This window comes from Euprymna scolopes, chromosome 1 (genome assembly GCF_053919585.1).
Source record: "Euprymna scolopes isolate OS-2025 chromosome 1, ASM5391958v1, whole genome shotgun sequence".
Classification (NCBI taxonomy): Eukaryota; Metazoa; Mollusca; class Cephalopoda; order Sepiida; family Sepiolidae; genus Euprymna; species Euprymna scolopes.
In genome coordinates, this window is record NC_136482.1 from 137,219,287 (window position 1) to 137,240,605 (window position 21,319).

Consider the following 21,319-nt stretch of genomic DNA (forward strand, 5'->3'; position numbering starts at 1 on the left):
GGTCTTTCAGTCCTTCTTGACCCTTCTCAGCTCTTTAGTGTCACTTTTTTATTGGGAGGAGCGGTGATGAAACTATGGGGGGGATGCATGTTGGGGATGTAGAACTTGTAGATATGCAGCTTCGGTGTTCTTTATTTCCTGTAACGCTTATTCATTATATTGTATTCTTGTATTATTCTCCGCATTCAAGGGTTTTCCTTAATATTTCAGTCGTTTTCATTATTGTTAGGCGTTGTACTTTTGCAGTTATTCCTCTGATTCCAATTTCTGACATTCTTTTTTCGAAGTTTTTCCTACTATTATTGGTACTATTTTGATTTTCTTCATCATCCAAATCCCTTTTAACTCTCTGGCTAGCTCTGTGTATTTGCTTCATTTCTCTTTTTCTTTCATACTTACCCTGTGGTCAGCTGGAACAGTAAAGTCTACGATTTGACAGGATTTTTCTTTCTTGTTAATTATTACGACATCTGGTCTTCTTGCTTGGATGGGTTTGTCCGTCTGTATGTCCATGTCCCATAGGATTTTGTGGTTCTTGTTTCCGAGTGCTTTTGCGGGTTTATGCTTGTACCATTTGTCTGTACGCTCAATTATTATTATTATTATTTGTAATATTTCTTTAACGTTTTTTCTACAGACTTGTTTTTGGCAGGATTGGATTATGTTCAGTTGGGGTGATTGAATTATGTTTGGGGAATGGGGATTCAGTTGTAATTGTTATAATCTCTCTTTTAGCTATCTATGTATTTCTTTTACCCCAGCCCCCATTGTTTATTGAAGCACTATCTAATATTTCCTAATGTCTCTTTCAGAATTTACAAGAAGAATGACTTTTTTTCCTCGCTAATTTGCATGTCTCTATAACTAGATAGCAAAATAATAATCCTCTATTCTTATACTAATAACAGTTCTTATAATAATAATAGACTTATTATTTTTAGTTATGCAAGTAAAATATCTTTGAATTCTCAAATGAAAGCAAAGTAGAATAAATAGCCGTAATGATTATGACTTAATGAAACACGGATATGTCTAGTAGGTTTACAAAAATGGACATTTACATTTATGATTTCCTACTCACAAGGAGTTTTCACACAATCATTGCTTCAAATCACTTTGTGTCCTCACAACAGCCGTTTACCATTAAATTCTCGCTAAGAGCTGTTAGTTTTCTATGGAATTTGAATCCCCATAAGTTTCCTCTGCTCTTCCAGTGAAAGTTTGACTGATGCTCTCCGTTTTAATCATCATCGACTCTTCACAACTATTTTGTGTGGTCCTCACAGATATAAAAAATTTTTTTTTCTTTTTTACATGGTAGTCACAGGGGGCGGTTTATCAGGAATTTGTTTATGTTGGACTTGAAGACATCCAAGTTGTAGTCAGGTGAGAAACAGGCAAATGGAAGAGAGTTCCACAGGCGTGCACTTCTAAGAAAGAAGCTTTGTTCATGGAATCTACCTTTTGATTTAGGCACAAATAAAGAATGGGGAAATTTATTGACATGCCCATGCTCGAAGAGAGAGAGAGGGGGGGGGGGGTTAGAGTGAGAGGAAGAAACAAGGAAGTGGGAGCGGACCGGGGTATCTCATGGTCACCTCCTCGCTTCGCATGGTTTACAGATAGATTTATAATTATTTTTTTTTTGTTTTTTCCTTCAATTATATATTGTTTTATGTCACCATGTTTTTGTGGTAGACAGAGGCAATTATAGGATTTTTATTACATATCTATTGACCGTTTCATTTTCAGATCGATTGATTTCTTGCTATAGTTAGGTACCCACGGCAGTGAAGCTCCACATACCTTTCCACAGTAACTTAGTTGACAATACATTGTAATCTACATTGCACTGTGGAGAACCTACTGTTGATTTTATAAAATTATTTTTTTATAATGGCTTGAATTAAAGTTTAAAATGCAAAATTCAAGTATCATGGTGCAATTATGTTTAAACAAAAACATTTATTTCAAACACGCCCCTATTTTATCAAAGAACCTACCATTGATTTTATACACTGAGCCCTCCTGCTTGTGTTGTGTAGTGATAAAACTTGTAATGTTAGACTATATAAGGATGTCAACTTTGATCCAAATTTTTTTGAGTATCAATTTTCAATACTTATCAGACGCATTTCAATACAAAACCTAATTTGTAAATTGATAATCCACTTGTGTTTAAATCGTAACACATGTCGTGGTTAGTATTTTTATAAAATCATATGATTTTTTTTTATTTGTAAATTGATAATCCACTTGTGTTTAAATCGTAACACATGTCGTGGTTAGTATTTTTATAAAATCATATGGTTTTTTTTTTATTTGTAAATTGATAATCCACTTGTGTTTAAATCATAACACATGTCGTGGTTAGTATTTTTATAAAATCATATGATTTTTTTTTATTTGTAAATTGATAATCCACTTGTGTTTAAATCTTAACACATGTCGTGGTTAGTATTTTTATAAAATCATATGATTTTTTTTAATTTGTAAATTGATAATCCACTTGTGTTTAAATCTTAACACATGTCGTAGTTAGTATTTTTATAAAATCATATGATTTTTTTTTATTTGTAAATTGATAATCCACTTGTGTTTAAATCGTAACACATGTCGTGGTTAGTATTTTTATAAAATCATATGATTTTTTTTTATTGCCACTATTTATATGTCAAGCTCGTTGACGTCCGAAAGAAAAATTAAAGTCAAGGGTGGCACAGTGATTCCTTTTTATTGACTACTACAGAGAAATGTAGGGCAGATGCCAATTCTTTCCATGATTATCAACTTTTTATGCAAAGTGTTGAGCAAAGGATCATCAAGTCTGCATTTTTTTAATGTTTGCTATTATTCAACCACTGATTGAACTCTGATCTCCTGGCCCATTCGCCAACACTAACAATTATGCCAAATGTATGTAATAGATCTGATAGGAGTTTAACTGCATAACTGATTCCATAGGATGCTACAGTATTTATTAGGCCAATCGTATTACTCCTGTACAGCAATAACGTCATCAAGAGTAAATCCATAATCAGTAAAATAGTTTTTGTTTTATTAAAGGAACTGTGAAAAGGCAGTAATTGTTAAACTGTGCTATTCATACAAACCCTCAGTCATGTGATAGCAGTTTCTCTATTTTGTTTATTTTTTCATTTCACCTTTTAGTGCCAGATTTTTTACAACTGTTTGTATTGACTCTCCCCCATTGTTGTTAGTGTTAGTTTCTTGAAAACTGTCACAAGTATACTTAATTTCTTTATTGTCACCTGACAACATGGTGACTAAAAGGGCTCACTTAGAAAACCAGAATAATAGAAGAAAATATTTGAAACCAATAATTAGTGAGATTGATTATAAAGTTGATACCATGTTCTGAAAAAGAATCATGCTTCAAGGATAGTAAAACCAACATTTTCACTAATGATCAACGTAATTACTGAACTGGATTTTTGGTGTAGATTCCATTTATGGCAGAAGTGTTTGGAGTTGGAACTGTATGTCACTACACAAGATGAAGATTAGATACAGTAGCCATAGGAGAAGGTTTAAAACATATGCATTGTATCTCATTATAATAGATATAGTAGCAGACATAGGTTTTAAAAAAATGCCAACTTCAGAGTAAGTTTTAAAAAATAAAAATTGACTCCTGCAATATTTTCAGTCTTCCAACATGCTACCTTACATACATGGAATCAAAAGACAAAAAAAAAAAAAAACCTCTCAACGTTAAAGTTAGTTTTAAGAACTTTAATCCTGCAAAAATGAATAACGCTGGAGTAGCATTTTTTTTTTTTTTTTTTCAGTAATGTTCACCAGGTCTGGGATAGGAATGTATGATTTTTGCAATGTATGATTATATAAGATTTACTTCATATTTATGGTTTTGAATTATTTTATTAGCTAACTCTCTTCCTTTGCCTAGTAGATTATTCTTGGCAAATTTTGTTTTATTGAATCTGTATGTAGTAAAATTGTGAAAAATGTGCCTACCCTATGTAACTATGCATGGTGATGTAAATAAATGCAATTTCTATCTTTCAAATGTCCCATGGTTACATGTAAGCTGTCACGTTGCTTGTGTTAATTCAGCAGTATATTTCCTACAATGGTTGAGTCTGTTATAAAAAAAATTTTTTAAAAAAGATGTTTGGCTCACCAGAATGCCAAGATTGATTATAATAGAGAAAATATATATCTTCCACGTATAGAGCCTTTTTTAAACATAGCCTAAACTTTGTTTTAAAATAATTAATTATTTTCATACTATTTTATTAATCCATAAATACAAATAAATCAAAATATGAAATGCTGGAATAGCTTTGATTCACGGACATTAGTGTCATTCATAGAAAAAAAAACTTTGTTGGTACGAATATATGAAACGCAGTGCAATCAAGATAGCTTGAGATTTGGAAATCACCAGTAAGTGGGTGAGAGGTTCAGCTATGTTGCTTTAGAAAGATTACATAGCGCGGAAGCTTTTTACTGTTGATTATCATGGTAGTTTCTTGGAAGTCTGGAGTGAAAGCTGACATGCATGTAACAATTCAATGATAAGGTCAGGAATCCATCAGTATAAATGATAGCAATCAGCTTTCATATTAATATAAAAGAATCAATGATTTGTATAATTTACATTCTTGAATATAAACAATGTGTGCTTATTGCGACGTTATGATAAAAACAAGAGGAGCATGATATTGTTTATAAAACTTTATTTAGCTAATACTGTAACAGGTACAAACGTAACTATTTAGTTATCTATACATAAAAGAGTTCTACAATAAAGTGTGATAATTTCCATTCTCAACCTTTCCTCCATCATTGACCCCACCCCGCCACCTCGAAGTTATGTATTTCTCCATTTATCCACTACTCCCATACAAAAATTTCATAGCCATCATAAAGTGACAGAAAAATAATAAGGTAAAAAAAAAAAATGTTTTTTTATTGTTTAGGACTTTAGGTTTTGTATAAAAATAGTATTATACATTCATATCACAAAAAAAGAAAACTTTTTTTTAAATAAAAAATGATGAAATTAATTTGTATTACGTTTCTTATACATGACGCAATCTGAAAAGAAATGATTATTTTTAAATTATCAGATACTTCAATTATTTGCCCTTAACTATATAATTTTTTTGCCACCTAGGGATGAATTTACCCATGGCTGAGAATCTATACATGAAAGAGTTCTACACTAAAGGAAGATAATTTTCAGTAAGAGATAACTACATTGACCAGACAGAAACACAAAACGGGGAAAAACCAAAACAAGGCATGTTTCTGTCACATACTCTACTTTAGACAGTGTAGCCATGTTAGAATTCATTTACTATAGCTAAATGATGACTCGAAGAATGGGCATACTCAATATTTATGACATCAATTTTTTTTTATCCTTTTATGGATAGTTTTATGTTTCTCATAACTTCCCATAATGATATCCCCTTTGTCATGCAGAGAGAACTTCATCATGGCCCACTTAATGCTTACATTGCCTTTCAATAAATGATTAGCTTAACACTAGTTTAAATATGCCTTCTCTCTCCGAACACACAATTTTACTACATCAATCAGAGCTTTTTTGATCTCTGTGTTCCCCTCACGATCTAACCTTTCTCAAAATGAAATAAGATATTTAGTTATAAATAAGCCACACAATTCAATAGTGTATTTGTTTTCTATTTATAACTGCCACCATCTTATCACCTATTTTGTCTGATTGTGGGTCACTGGCCCTACCAACTCTCGTAGTGCTGCTGCTGATGCTGTTATGTTTCTGTTATGCTTGCACAACTGCTGTTGGTCTTGAAAAGTCATTTTCTTTCATTTATCAGCGGCTCCATGTCTATCAGCCATTCTTTGATTGCCAAAGAGAAAATTGGCTTTGCAGAGTTTGTTGAAATTGAATGTCTATAAGTGAAAGCGCTTCTCGTGCTCTAGGGACTTTTTTCTTCCCCAAATGTATGGCTCCCTTCAGAACTGAAATCAACGTTTTAGATCATAACTTGCCTACGAGGAACTAGTTCTCATAGTCTTCATTTTTTTTTTATCTTTTCTAATCTTCCTTCTTCCTCTTTTTTTTTCTTTATTCCATCTCCTCTCTCCCATCATAGTCTCTCTCTAGATCCCTTCTCTCTACTTCAACCCCATCTTCCCCCATGAACTCTGTTTCTCTGCTTCACTGAAATACCAACCACATCAGACTTTAAGGAATTGTTCCTTACCAGACTCTTTGAAATTATCTAAAACGATGCTAAGCAATCTTTACTAACTGCGATAACTTGTGAGAATTTGTTTCTGATCTAATGGATGCCATTGTAGACTATGGAATTTTATCAAATTTATTGTGTGCATTTATACTAATGATGTATTAAGCTTATCTCAATGTAACATTATTTAGGGGAACCAACGTGTATGCAGTTTTAGTTGCAAAAGAGACAAAGAATAGGAAATAACTTCAACTTTTTGTTTTGTATAACATTTATTCCCACATTCTCGTGTTATTGCTGTGACATCTCTCATGTGATCATCATCTTGTACGCACTCTTAAATGTCATCCACCTCTATACGTGATCTCGAACATTATTGCCATCTCAAACACGATCTCCTTTTTAAAGTCTTTAGTTTTACCTTCAGATGATATCATTTTGCATTTGCATATGCTATGTTTCATCAAATATCTGCTCAATTATTTTTTACAATGAATTGGTTACAGTAGACATGTAAATAATCACAAAATAGTTGTTATGCCATAAAGTAGTCAAATCGAAATATTTATTTTGTTTCAGTAGATTTTTCTCTTCAGACAAAATTGTATCTTTTTCTAATGTTCATTTTTTAAAATCTGATCTAAAACAAGACAATTATTTTTGTCAACAAATCAATTGAAGTTTTAACTTCGTTTTTTTTTTTTTTTTTCGAACAAGACATATTGCCACTTGGGGCTACGTTTTGGAATCATGTCTAACAGGCTACTGTGGGAAGTTGAACAACGAGATGTCTGTTCATATTATATTTTAACTTCTGCATACTCTCAATAATAGTAATTGCCCTGTTGTGGCGGTGATAATGGGCAAGGAAGCAGGAAAAAGAGAGGGAATTCTAAACTCTAACAGTCCAAGGGAAGAAACTATTAGAGTAGAAGGCTTTCCAGCATCTACAGACCTCAATAGTTAAGAGGTGGGATTTTGCTGCCTGTTGGGTTAGTCAAAGCACAAGTGCTATGAATTCATGACCATGTATCTGCTTTCCAAAAAATTATTAACGATTTTACTATGATTTAATTCTGTCACTAAGCCGATTTTGATAGCCACCTATTTGGAATTTTCTTTGTTCTGTGTTACTATACGGTCAGTACAGAGGTAGATATCCTGTGGCAGATTCATTGATTCAAAATGTTTCTTGGAGATAACTTTAGAGTACAAAAAAGTTTTCTCCCTTGAAATATTATTTTCTAGATGGATTCTGCTATCCATCTAACAATTCTCTGAATATATATCTTGTTTGAACCACACCAGCAGAGTTTCTAATCCAAATAATACAAAAAATATCAATCATCATATCAAAAAAACGGAATTATTATTTATTTAAAAAAAAAAGAAATAGATTTTCAACTATTTGCATTTTGAATTTCTAACAGATATGTTCATTAGGGAATACAAAAACCAAATACTTTTCACCATTCACCAATAACATCCAGTGTGAATGCACGTTACATAGGCCGAAACGTTGTGAAAAAACAACTAATAGTCTAATCAATCCAAATAAAAAAAAATCAGGCAGCTATAACAAATAGAAATCCAATATAGAATTTACTGTTTTTGCCTTCTGTTGAATCTTATGCTACTGTTGATCAACGATTCCTCTTTTCGGTCAGTTTGTTGCTTCTCAAACCAACGTTTGTTATTTCGAGAGGCACTATCTGCTGTGTAAGCGATTTGTCCATTGACTTGTAGAGGAGCTGCTCCAGCCTTTCACAGGTTTTGTATTTACAATGAGTCAGGTACCCTTCTCATCAAGCAAACCCAATATTGACTATTTCCCCCTGAAACTGGTAGTCTCGGTTTATATCCAATAAATACAGGTTGGAACCAAGCTTGACACACGTGAACCTTATTAAGTATTTCTAATTTTCTTTCTTTAGGATCAAGTAAAGATTAGATACCCCATAGCAGAAGACGAATACTGGCGCACATTTCAAGTGACATCGGTTGTTTGTAAGCACGTCAAATAGCAGACATGGTCTAATGTTCGCGAGCAAGTTTTTTAAAAAATATATTTACAAAATTTTTTAAAATTTAAAAGAAAAAATATATATTTACATAACGTTTTTTAATATTAGATATTTACAAAACTTTTAAGTATTAAAAAAAATCTTTTTACTATTTACACAAATTTTTTTAATATAAGTAACAAAACGAATGTAATTTAACAAAATATATTTAAATAAATGGGTGTCTTTCTGAGTACGTTTTTTTTTTTTAATATTTACAGAACTTTTTAATAAAACTACTACTAATAATAATGATAATATAAATAAATAAATGGTAAATTTTTACGACGTGCCCCAGCATATAATAAACACCCCAACCTTCCTATGTTAAGAACGGCTTCCAGAATAAACACCCCCAACCTCAAAAGCCGTTCTTAACATGGGGAGGTTGGGGATGTCTATTTCGAAAGCCGTTCTTAACATAGGTGGTTGAGGGTGTTTATACTACGCTGGAACAGGTTGTAAAAAAATAAATAAATAAATAAACCGACGTTATAACTGAGAATTTCGGATGATGTCAATTAAAAAATGCATAATTTTTTTCAAAATTTAAATAAAATTTTTATAACCAAACTTTTTAATGGTAGAAACAAATATAAAATAACTGCCTTGTTCGGATTTTTGCGACCAAGATGAATTTTTATGTACGGTGTGTGTGTGTGTGTGTTTTAAATCTTTCTTTGTGCGTTTTTAATACAATTCAATATTTATTTAAAGTGCGATGTATGTAGGTGGTCAGTGAAATAGGAATCCTTCTTGACCAAGGCAATTTTTTTGCATAATAAAATCACAAGTATAAGCAAAAAGTATAAACAATCAAGATTTAAAAAACATATTTTATTCACATATCTTTTTAACTTTTATTTTTATAAAGATGAAGTGTAATATCACAGGATACAAATCTTTTATAATTTTCATTTTTATTTAAAAAAAAACAAAAACACGAAAAACTTGCTATTTGCTTACTTCTTCACAAGGGCAAATTAAATACAAGTGAGGTTAGCGTCCGAAATTCTCAGTTTCTAATGTTTTGTAATTAATATAGTTATTTTTTTTATTTTGGTACTTATGCACTTATTGATCCGTGCTGAAATAATAAGGTTAATATTTAAAAAGCCATTCTTAACATGGGGAGGGGAGGGTGTTTTGTACCTATTCTGTACTTTAACCTTACAATTGAATAAAAAAAAATCATATCACAAAACTTTAATTAAATTTGAAAATACGATTTAAAAAATAGCGCAGATTAGTAAGTGCATTAGCACCTTTATTTTTATTATAATTATAATAATAACTATTATTATTAGTTTTATTAAAACGTTTTGTGAATATATTTAAAAAATACTCAGAAAGACACCCATTTATTTAAAATATATATTTTGTTAACTTTACGTTCGTTTTGTTACTTACATTAAAAAGTTTTGGTTTTTGTTTTGTTTTTTAATCCTTAAAAGTTTTGTAAATTATTAAAGAAAATAAATATATATTTTTTATTTTAAATCTTAAAAAGTTTTGTAAATATATTTTTTAAAAATCTTGCTCACGAACATGTCTTGTCTGCTATTTGACGTGTTTACAAACAACCAACGGCAATGTCAAGGTCGAACAACCGGTGTCACTTGAAATGTGCGCTAGTATTCGTCTTCTGCTATGGGGTATCTAATCTTTACTTGATTATTTCTTTATAGTATACATTCAAAGCTCTGATTCGTTGGTCATTCGTCATGTTTTGGTTTGAAATAGCATTTTTACACACATCCACATATCTCTTGAGAAGAATCTGTTGTGCATAATTTTAGAATTGCATCTTCATCAGTGAAGATACAGATTGACTGAAAACATCTTAAGAATGAATCCGTTCTTGTTCCCATGTACTAAAAGCATGAAAACTTGATTGGAGCCAAACATTATTCTTTACAGCTTTACTTCATGGTGCCATCTATATGTTAAGCTTTACTTCATGGTGCCATCTATATGTTAAGCTCGGAATTGAATGGGCTATGCTGTATATACAAGTCAGAGAGATAATTGCTTTTTGTTTGTATTATTTTACAGGAAACTCTCGTCATGCTCTCACATTTCTAAAGAAAAAATCCAATTGGTCATCTTTTACTTTCAAATTCTTTTTAGTTCAATATTTCTTAATGTTTCTCTTCTTTTGATTCTTTGAATTCTTTAAAAGAAATCAACCTTTTGAAATCTGTTTGCATGTAGGCATTTTCTGAGAATGAACTTTTCAATTTTTGAATATTTTAAAGGGAGGTAACAGTGAAAGAGACAATCATTCTTTTACTTGAAAAATAAAACAAAAATGAATTCTTATTATTTGCATTACAGTTCTCATCTTGAATGTTATTCTACAAGGATAAAGTACTTGGTAAAATTCTGGAGGTTGAAGGTTCAATCTTTAGTGCAGGTGATACTCAAAATACAATTATGAATTACTTAGAACTTCGACCCGGCCATGACTGATGAATGAGAGCATGCTACTCTTGTGGATTAAATAAAGGGTTTCATTCAAAATTCTGTGCAGATTCACAAGTTCAACAGAAAGATTCCCGAGTTTGGCAAGGTACATCTGAAGAAGGTTGGATGTTACATTGACTGAAACATTGTGAAAATAATTATCAAGATGAGAACCGTAGTCCGAATGATTCAAATTATACAAATTATCATGCCTCATCTAAAAAACTCACAAACCGAAATTAACTCTTGTTGAAATTTTAAAGAATTAAAATTTAACTTTAAAGAATAAACATATAAATGAAAAACAGATTTTAAAAAAATCATTGTTTTATATCAAGCACAAGTGAAACAGTATCAAGAAGCGTGTAGTTTATATAGATGTGTAAACACACACACACACACACACACACACATATATATATATATATATATATATATGTGTGTATATATATATAATTATTTTTTTAAAAACAGTAATCTACGGACATGCATGTTTTGGGGCTCTACCCCTCTTCAGCATAGCTTGACTGTTATTAGGAATCGAACCCCGGACCTTAAGTATTTCAGTCCAGCGTCTTAATCCATTACGCTATGATGGCAAAGACAATTTAGAGAGGGAGAATATATTAGGTCTAGACAGAAGATATAAACCCCCTTCCCCCCCCCCACATACAAAAAAACATTGATTATTTGTATATGTGATTAACTCTGCAAGTGATCTAATGTAGCACTTGTTGAACGTAATATTATGTTCGTGACTGTGTGTGCGTATATAACGTTTGTCTTGGTGCTGTTAGCAAATCCTCCTTATCCTATTAGAATGGCCGCCACTTTGACTCCTGTCGTTAATTGGATGTAATCAATATGGAAGATGAAGCCGGGAAAGGCGGACGTGACTGTGTCAGTGGGTAATAGGATGAGAAATGGACTAGGAGTTGAAGATGTGATGCCACGGTTTCCTTTTGTAGCCTCCAGACACTAACTTTCTGACACCATGCTCTCTCTCTCTCTCTCTCTCTCTCTCTCTCTCTCTCTCTCTCTCTCTCTCTCTCTCTCTCATGTGCATAATAGAAAACAGTCCAAGCAGCAAAATGCTTCCTTATCTGCTCCAACCCATTCTCCATATTTTGGTTTGACGCTCCATCCTCACAAAGGGAATCGGGGTGGAGATAATTTGGTCATTTTTTTTCTTTGTGCCAAATTCTTGGTACATGTTTTCTCATTGACCTTACCATCTTAAAATGACTTCCTTTCCTACTCTGCCTCTTTATGAATGTCACGACTTTCCTGGAGTAAATATTGCCCCAACTTTATTTTCACACTATTAATTTCCATTGCTTTTTAAACAATATTTCTCTCTCTCTCTCTCTCTCTCTCTCTCTCTCTCTCCTTTTATATATATATATATATATATACATATATATATGACTACTTCATTTAATAACATAAATTAATATACAACAGTATAATTTTATGCGTAAACTTTAAGTATTTACTTCAATAGTGCTCAATACATAGGTAGAGCTAGGTAGTAACTGTATGCTAGTTAGTATACTATATATATATATATATATATATATATATATATATATATATATTGTGTGTGTGTACGTTTTGACAGTTCGTTTTTCAATTTTAGTTCTAATAAGAACATGTACAAAAATATTACAGTTGCTTACAGCTGTTTCAAAGCAATGAACTATATTTCTTAAAAAAAAAAACAAAAAAAAAACAGGACTATGGTTAGAACAAAGCTTTCATATGCCTCCATCCAAAAATATAATCAATGTCAAAAAAAAAAAAAAATTAAATTACAAATTCCATCAGAAACAAAACAAAAATTATGATTCTCTCTCTCTCTCTCTCTCTCTCTCTCTCTCTCTCTCTCTCTCTCTCTCTCTCTCTCTCTCTCTCTCTCTCTCTCACACACACACAACAGAGTCCCCATTTATCCAGGCCTAAGGACCACTCATGGGTAAGGGTTAATAACATGAAGTAATTTGATGTAAGAGGCTGAAAAAATATTACTTAAAGGTCAAAAACTAACCAATGATAAGTGCTTGCTGGATAGATTCTGACCCAGAAAACAGCAATTCTTCCCCCTTTGTCAAAAACATCACTCATGGAATATGTGGACTAAAGGACAAAATAAGAGAATTTCCACATCAAAATAAGAGATTTAATACAAAAACATCCTCCATGTTATTTCTTAAAAACATAAAATTTACACACATATAAATGACATACCCGTGATCTATTGTGTCACAATCGCTACCACTAATCAACTCTATTTTGATTTCATGAGAAAATTCATAAACTAACATAACTTTTAGAGGCATTCTTCTTGCATAATTAAAAATAAGTCTCTTTTCTTCTATCCTGTGTATACAGAGGTTGTTCCAAAAGTAAGGCTTCCTATTTTTTTTTTAACTTATAAACTAAAATGTTGAAAAGATGCAAAGACGGGAATGGTACCATTAAAACGAACCACCTTTTGTGCTCCAGAATTTATTTTTCTACATAGTCACCACCATTCTTAATGCACTTTTGATGCTTTGAATGTAAAAGTTTGGAATGCGCTTTGCAACTTACATCATTGTAGCCATTCTGAAATCGACAAACTCATCTCTTTACTGTACTGCCTCGGCTTCATAAACTTTTAATGGGCGTCAGTGAATGTTGATCGGTTCAAATTTTTCTGTATGAAGGAATTCAATGATGCATCTCTACTTCTAACGCACGTCAATGATAGGGATTTTTTTTTTTTTTTTTTACACAGGAGTCACCACTTATCAAGGCTCAGAGGCCACTCGAGGATAAGGGTTAATGAGTATACATTAGCCAATGTGATTATGGCGTAGTAAACATAAGTAGTGTAAATTTCGTCAAATTAAGTATAAAACTATTTTTTAATTGTTGCCAGGTTTAAGTTTTAGAGATGATTGGTCGGATTATGTGACCTTTTTTTTTCTTTTTTTTTTTTTACACAGGCATCAACACATTATCAAGGCCAAGAGGCCACTCGAGGATAAGGGTTAAAGAGTGTACAGTAGAAATTGGACAATATAGTAATCAATTCGGTAAATTTGTTAACTTATATGGAACGGCTCATCAAGAACTTGTTTACATTAGACTTGAAGACTGCTTTGTAAGAGTCTCACATCGTCAATGTGTGTGTGTAAATACAAATAAGTGTGATAAAACTGTGTATTTAATTATTAAGCAACAACTTTTATCACACTTATAAATGAATAATTAATTATTAATTTATTATTTAAAACTAGCATGGGTACCCGGCATTGCCCAGGTCGTCATGAAGTTCCGTTTAGAACAAACCTGCTATACTAAGGATATTGTTTTCATCATGGGCAACGTCGATACCTCCACAACAATTTCAAAAATAAAGGAATGGATAAAAACATGTAAATGTAATCCCCCTCCCTCCAAGAAGTACGTGATACCCTCTCCACTAGATATTTTGGCAGAAGGAATACAAAGAGAAAAAACTATGCTCCGGATATTGAGCACTTTTGTTGCCCGTGTGCTGGAAATATCCCCTCCCCCAAAAATAAATAAATGAAAACAACTTTTGTTTCATTAAAAATAGTGAGTGCCTGAGCGACTGCAAAAAAACAAAAAAACAAAAAACAGATAATAAAAATTAGCGACGTAGGCAGCCTCGAACCTTAAAAGGAAAAGGTATTTTGCAAACTAAGGTTTATAAATACGTGCATTACTTGCGTCTGTTTTTTTTTTTTTTTTTTTTTTTTTTTTGTAAAGGCACTTTAAAAACTGGCTTTTATTTTTTTTTTTTTGTAAATATAGGAAATTTTCGGTTTGCTTGGGGGAGGGCTTGTTTCTTAAAGTGTGGCTTAAGTGTCAGTTGCTGGAAAGGTTAAAAAAAAAAAAACTCTGTATAGCCGTTTCAAGAATAATAAAAATAAACAAATGAAATTTTTTCAGTTCATTCGTAAGTGTGTGTGTGTGTTTTTTTTTATATTTTATAAGAAAAAATGAAAAAAATTTCTGTCTACACGGAATTATTTTTCATTTTTTTTAAATTTTTTATTGAGATTTTTTTTTTTTTTCACGCTAGAAACTTATTGAGATTAATTATTTTATTTGGTGAAGAATTTGTTTTAACTTTTTTATGCTTTTTTTCCAGGCGGGAAGAACTCTAGACCCATTATTAAAAAAGTCGATGTTGGAATTAATAAATCCAAATAAATTAAATATATTATCAATAAAATTGTTATTTAAAATTTATTAAATAACTATTTTAAATAGAACACTTAAAACAATTCTCTCGCTAAAAACATTAACTAACATACCGCTATTTAGTAAAATCAATTTTTCTTAATGTAATATGCAAATGATTGTATATTTTTCAAGGATCATAATATATAGAGAAATGAATGGAAGAGTAAAGTAACGGATCTTTGTATATATTAATCAATTTGTGAACAAACAAATAGACAGTAATACGAATTTATGTATTATAGATGATGAAAAATAGATGAAAAAAAATGTAATTAATAAATTTAAGTTTAAAAGTATAATTTGATAATTTTTAATAACATGAATTAGAGTATAAAAAAAGTTTAGTTCAATTAATAATTTAATAACTAAATCATAATGTAATAATTAAAATTGTATATATTACTATGAACATACATCTTCTGTTGCATCCGGACACATTTGATGTCTTTAAACATTAAACACCTTACTCCAAGTGACCCAGCCAAGGTTGACTTAGCCCTAATTTGTATCCAGATGGCCTACTATTAATAGCTCCATCATCATCCTTTTAACATCAAAAAGTTTGGCTTGAAAAGGAATTCCCTGAGTTGTGAAATGGGCTGACAGTCGAATACATACGATGGGATGATTAGAAAAAGAAACAGACATAAGGCAATTATGAAAAGCGAAAAATTTTAAACTTCTATACTTTTTAAAATCCAGTTATTGAATATACATTTTTGTCATCTTCACGACGGGACACCTGTTTTGTTGATTTTCTTATTTCTTTTCCCACATTCAACATCTGTGAATCGATCTGACTCTCAGACATCCAAACACTTGATTGTTCATTAAAAAAAAATCACCCTGCCAGAAAATGAAAAAAAAATCACCCTGCCAGAAAATGAAAAAAAAATCACCCTGCCAGACTTAGATTAGATTTTTCTTATTTTCCTCCTTTGTTTTCAACTTTATAAAATCACCTGCTTGCCCTCTACCACTCTTACTCCCATGAAGTCAGTAACAAAGAAGGAAAGAACCATCGGCTAAAGTTCTTGGGTTGGTAGATGTAACACAGTTGAGGTAGCAGGTTCAGTTGGCAGACAAAGCCAAGGAAATTATGGGAAGAAGTGATAATAATAGATCTCAGAGATAAACCTGGTCAGAGATAGGTTGGAAGTCAGTTTCCAATGCATACCAACATATAAAATGAACATTAAACCGAATATGTGGGTGATGATGATGATTAAAAGCTTGATGAAAGTTCTAATCAAAGCACCATATCATTATTATTATACAGCTCTATTAATGTATTGAGCACTACTTGAATAAAAACTAGAAATACCTCCCCATATATGTATGTAGTGGTTATTTGTGTGGGTCCTAAGCTGGAGCCACAGTGTTCAAGTTCTGTCTGGGCTATTTCATCAGTTTCGCATATACTCTTGGGAAATATAGGAATCTGTCTCTCCTTCACTTAAACTTTGACTGAAATGATAAAGTAGACAAGACTTTCAAGCCTTGGTAGAGCAATTCCTATAGAGAAGGAAAAGCTTTGAAATTACACCGGCAACCATCTAGTTTCTTTTATAGAGAATAAGTACATTTCTTTTTTTTTTTTTTTTACTTAGTCACCACTTATCAAGGCCCGAATGTTACTCAAGGATATGGGTCAATGAATATAAGGTGGTAGTGTAGTAATCGGTTAATGGTGTAAATTGGGTAGAATTTGAATATTTATGGGGATGGCTCAACAAGAACTTGTTTACATTGAATATGAAGACTATATGAATATGAAAGCTACTGGGACAGAAGCTTTGTTCATGGAATCTGCGTTTACATTTGAGCACAGATAGAGAGTGGGGAAATCGTATATAGTGGTTTTAGCTAGTAGGGTGTTTTTTGTGAAAGTTTGGCAAGGGAGGAGTATAGAATAGAGTTCAGCCGAACACTTGCTGTGAAAATAACGATAGAGCAGAGACGGGGGGGGGGATTTGCAATGAATACAACTTGTGTAGGTGTAAAAAAAATGAAATAGATATGTGAACAAAGCACAAAATATATGACAAAATCAAATGAATGTCAGGAGACTAATATTTAGTTTCTTTAATAACATGACTTTTATCAAAGTTATTTAAAGGATTTGAAATTGTTCTACTAACATGTCATTGATTTGATTTTGCATTATATCCTGCATTTTGCCCACCTTTTCAATTTTCTATGTTTTGTCAAATTTTATCATATCAATCTTATACTTACGTGCAAATATATTACTAGTTCATATATATCAATTTTAACTTTAAAAAATAACTTGAAACTTGATCATCAGCTAATTCATCTTTATTTTTGTAAATTATGCAAATATTTTTTTTTCATTTCAAACAAGACACAGTGATACTTGGAAGTAAGAGGCTACTATTTTGGCCAAAATTTGCAGGGATGATATGTAGGGAGTTGAGTAGCAAGATGTCTGTACACATTACACTTGAACTTCTGCATGTTGGTACAATGGAGAAAGCAGGGACCCAATGTACAGGTTGAGACAAACTGACTGGCAAGCATTTTAGCCTTCTCAGTTGCCTTGCAAGTAACCTCATGATTGTTGGATAGTGAGGGAATTGTTGATTGCTTATTATTTACTACACTGTTGTAGATTTTCCAGAAATCTCGAGTTTTGTGCTTCAATGCGTTTTCTGGTAGTTTTCGGTATATTCTCTTTTAGCTGTCGATATTTCTTTCTTTTAATTACTAATAGCTTCAATAAAATTTTGTCTGTTTGTACTGGACTTATGTTGGATAAACCTGCGGTAGCGTAAGAACATGATCAGTGTTATTCACAATTCAACTTATGTTAACTTCTTTATCTGGCTATGATTCAAAACATTTGATAGTCCTTAATGACATATTGGCAGAAATACAATCAAGACTTTAATTTTTATGAAGCAGTATTTTGTTTCTTTGTAACCAACACATTGGGTATTTAATAATTATTACTTATAACTTGAGTGCTATGTACCTCTACAAAGCCACCATTCGCCTCTGCATGGAGTATTGTTATCACATCTGGGCTGATGCATCTACTGTTAGTCTCTCCTGTTTGAAATAATAAACCCTGCACTGTCAACTTCAACCGTCGTTCCATGGTCACATTCCTCTGCCTGTTTTACAAATAAGTATAATGGAATTTGACTTGATGAACTCATCACACTTGTGCCCCCCTCATTGTACATACCTCCAACAAACCCACTTCATTATGGAGGTCCCTAAATGTTGGAAAACCTTATTTCCTAATAGTTTCTTCCCTCAAACAACTAGATTTTGGAATTTACTTCCTGTTAACTGCTTCCATGGCATACAGAAGTTTAAATACAATGTAAACCCACATCTCACTCATCTCCCCTAAACATGGTCGCAAACGGGTAGTTCTTGTAGGAAGAACTTTGCTCATGGAAGCCATGTTGACTTTTAGACAGACATAGGGAGAAAGGGAAATTATCGACAGTTGTTGTAACTAAACAAGTTTTTGTTTTGAATGTTTTTCACGCGTGCTGTGTGTATGTTCACCCTACAGATAATAATGAACTCTTCCACTTACTATAAAGACAAAGAGAATATATCTCTTGGTGTTAGCACACAAGTCATGCACCTGTGGCAGTCGAACTGACGTATAACCACACTATTTGTTGTATTTTCTTTTCTGTTCAATATATTTTGTTTTCACTAATTACTGAGTTGTGTCTTTCTTTTGGACCCTTACGGAACCACAACACTGGATCTCATCCTCATCACCAGTGTTGTGGTCCTGTATGAAGAAAGATGTATGTAAATTAGATGGCAAAGTCACTTTATTTTTATATAAAAACTAGCAGGCTGTCTGGCGTTGCCTGGTCATAAGATACACTTAAATATTTTAATTCATGCAGATAATAGATTCATTATTATAGAGACAATTCTCTATTGATTATTATATTGAACCTAATTGTGACATCAAAACTAATAATATATATACATGACTTTGGTGTGATCAGTTAGAATCGAAACCAAAACATACAACTCTCCATTCCCATTCTTTAGCCTCTGAGCCACGCTCATGCACATATATTTGTAAATATAAATCTACTTGTCATTCTTTTTTTTTAAAGATGGAATCGCCCAATCATTGAAGACAAGATTCAAGCACGTCTGGATAATCCTAAGTTTTATAATTATATAAAAATAATAAAATATAGAAAACACTTATTACTTTTAATTAAATAAGAAGAATGTGTTAAAAGATATGTTACAGTTTATGAATTCGAATGAAATCAAAGAATAAATAATGGTTGTGGTTATAATCAAACAAACACATCTAGTTATTAACTAAATCTTGCTCATCATATCACATGTCATATAATTACTGATAAAATGTGATGAGTTGATTATCACACCTTTTATTTTTTTTAACATATTGTGCATAAGGTATCGATCTTTTCAATTGTTGTATTTTTCGTTGTTTTCAGAATTAACATGCTTCGCACTCACAGGCTGCACCAAATCTCCGAACTCGAAAATCTGGATTGCACAAGAATTACTTTGAGGGATTCAACTCAATCTTTGGCTGAAAAATACGAAAGCTGCAAAGAGCATCAAGAGCAGATTTACAACAGGTAAAAAAAAAAAAATTTCCTTTTTTATTTGTACCCCCCCACACACACACACACACACCAGATGCACACAAAACCACAAAACAGACTTTCTGGTTTTATGTGAATATATGAAATCTTGATTTTATCTTTAAATAAAATCATATTTCAAAATGCTAATATTGAAAAAAATATATACAAATTAAAGTGATTTCAGTTTCTTAACTGTTTAAATACCAGCATAGTCAGTATGTTTTTTTTATTTTTTTTATTTTTATTTGATGGGGGAACAATCTCCAACCAAAAAATTCTATATTCTGTAAAATAATACACAAAATCAAAAAAAAAAAAATGGTAGTATAAATGTCTTCTTTTTTTTCTTTGTAAAACAATAATAATAGTACACCCCCAATCTCAAAAACAATAAAACAAAATTTGTAGTGCTTGCATTACTGGAACCAAAAAATCAAGAAGGCTAGAACAAACAAGGAGGAAAAGCACTGGTTGAGCCTCCACTGGATGTGTGAAAAACCTTGGACCTTAGAGAGGCTTGTTGCCACTCAAATTTCAGTGAAAACCAATGGTTGCTGCCAACAAGAAGATAAAGGCAAGCAGCTTTTCTGATGATGCAAATGCATTTGCAATTATTTATCGACAAAGTGGAGAAGATGGAAATCTGGAGAGACTTGTTGTCATCTGGACTCTATAGCCGGTTGTTGTCAGTGAGTAATCACTAATGACGACCTGTGTGAGAACTACTAGGGAGTGAAATAATTACAACTGAAAGGAAACTTCACCTGCCTCCCTGTAGTGACTTAGTCCATAATTTATTGTAGTCTACATTGCACTTTAGAGAACCTACTGTTGATTTTATATGCCGGTCCATTTTGCTTGTGCGATGATAAAACTCTTCAAATATACTTGTGATGTCCGGCTGTATGAAAGTGCTAACTTTTTTTAATGGGATTTCTTCGATTATAGATTTATACTTATCTGAGGTATTCCGATACAAAACCTATCTAAGAACACTCTCAGGCACATAAGGGTATATATGTGTGAAATTTTAAGAAAATTGGCCTAGCCGTTTTGAAGTCTGTAAAAAATGAACACACACACAGTGTCTTTTATATATAGATATATTTGTAGATAATAATGTGTTGTAATTTCAAATGTAAACAAATGATAATGTAAACGATCAGTTTTATTTGTATTTTTCTGAAGAAAGTTAGCCACAGCATTAAGAATCTATAATAATGAAAGTGATAATAGATTCATTATGATAAAATTAATTAAAAACCATTCAAATATGAAATCAGACTTAATAGACTGGATTAAATGGTAAGTAATAAAAATTGAAAGTTGGAAATAGAAAACCGTTATAACGTAGAAGTAATTTAAAAAGGAAAACATTCCTTTATTTTTATTAAACTGAAATTGTATTTCTCCTTTTTGATTTTGAATCATTTTGTAATTAATTAGATTTCATTCATCTCTTCCAACACACACACAGCTATTATGTGTGAAACTATCTAGAAAAAAAGTTAAGCGTTTGATATACTTTTATTATTGATTTTTTCGGCTTATAGTACTGTATTTTAGTAATGGCTATCAAACTATATATATATATATATATATATATATATCCTAATAGGCTGCCTGATGTTGCCCGATCATAAGATATACTTCAATATGATATTTTAAT

At 31.8% G+C, this 21,319-nt stretch overlaps 1 protein-coding gene across 2 annotated transcripts in view; it reads left to right on the top strand.

The window, feature by feature from the left end:
* The window catches only part of LOC145280053 (nucleoporin 88-like), a 910,024-nt gene that overhangs the window by 836,214 nt on the left and 52,491 nt on the right, over positions 1 to 21,319 (top strand). For both annotated transcript variants that reach the window (XM_080131737.1, XM_080131747.1), the window contains exon 12: positions 19,495 to 19,641. In XM_080131737.1, coding sequence (XP_079987863.1) covers positions 19,495 to 19,641 — 147 coding nt within the window. The remainder of the gene's footprint in view (positions 1 to 19,494; positions 19,642 to 21,319) is intronic.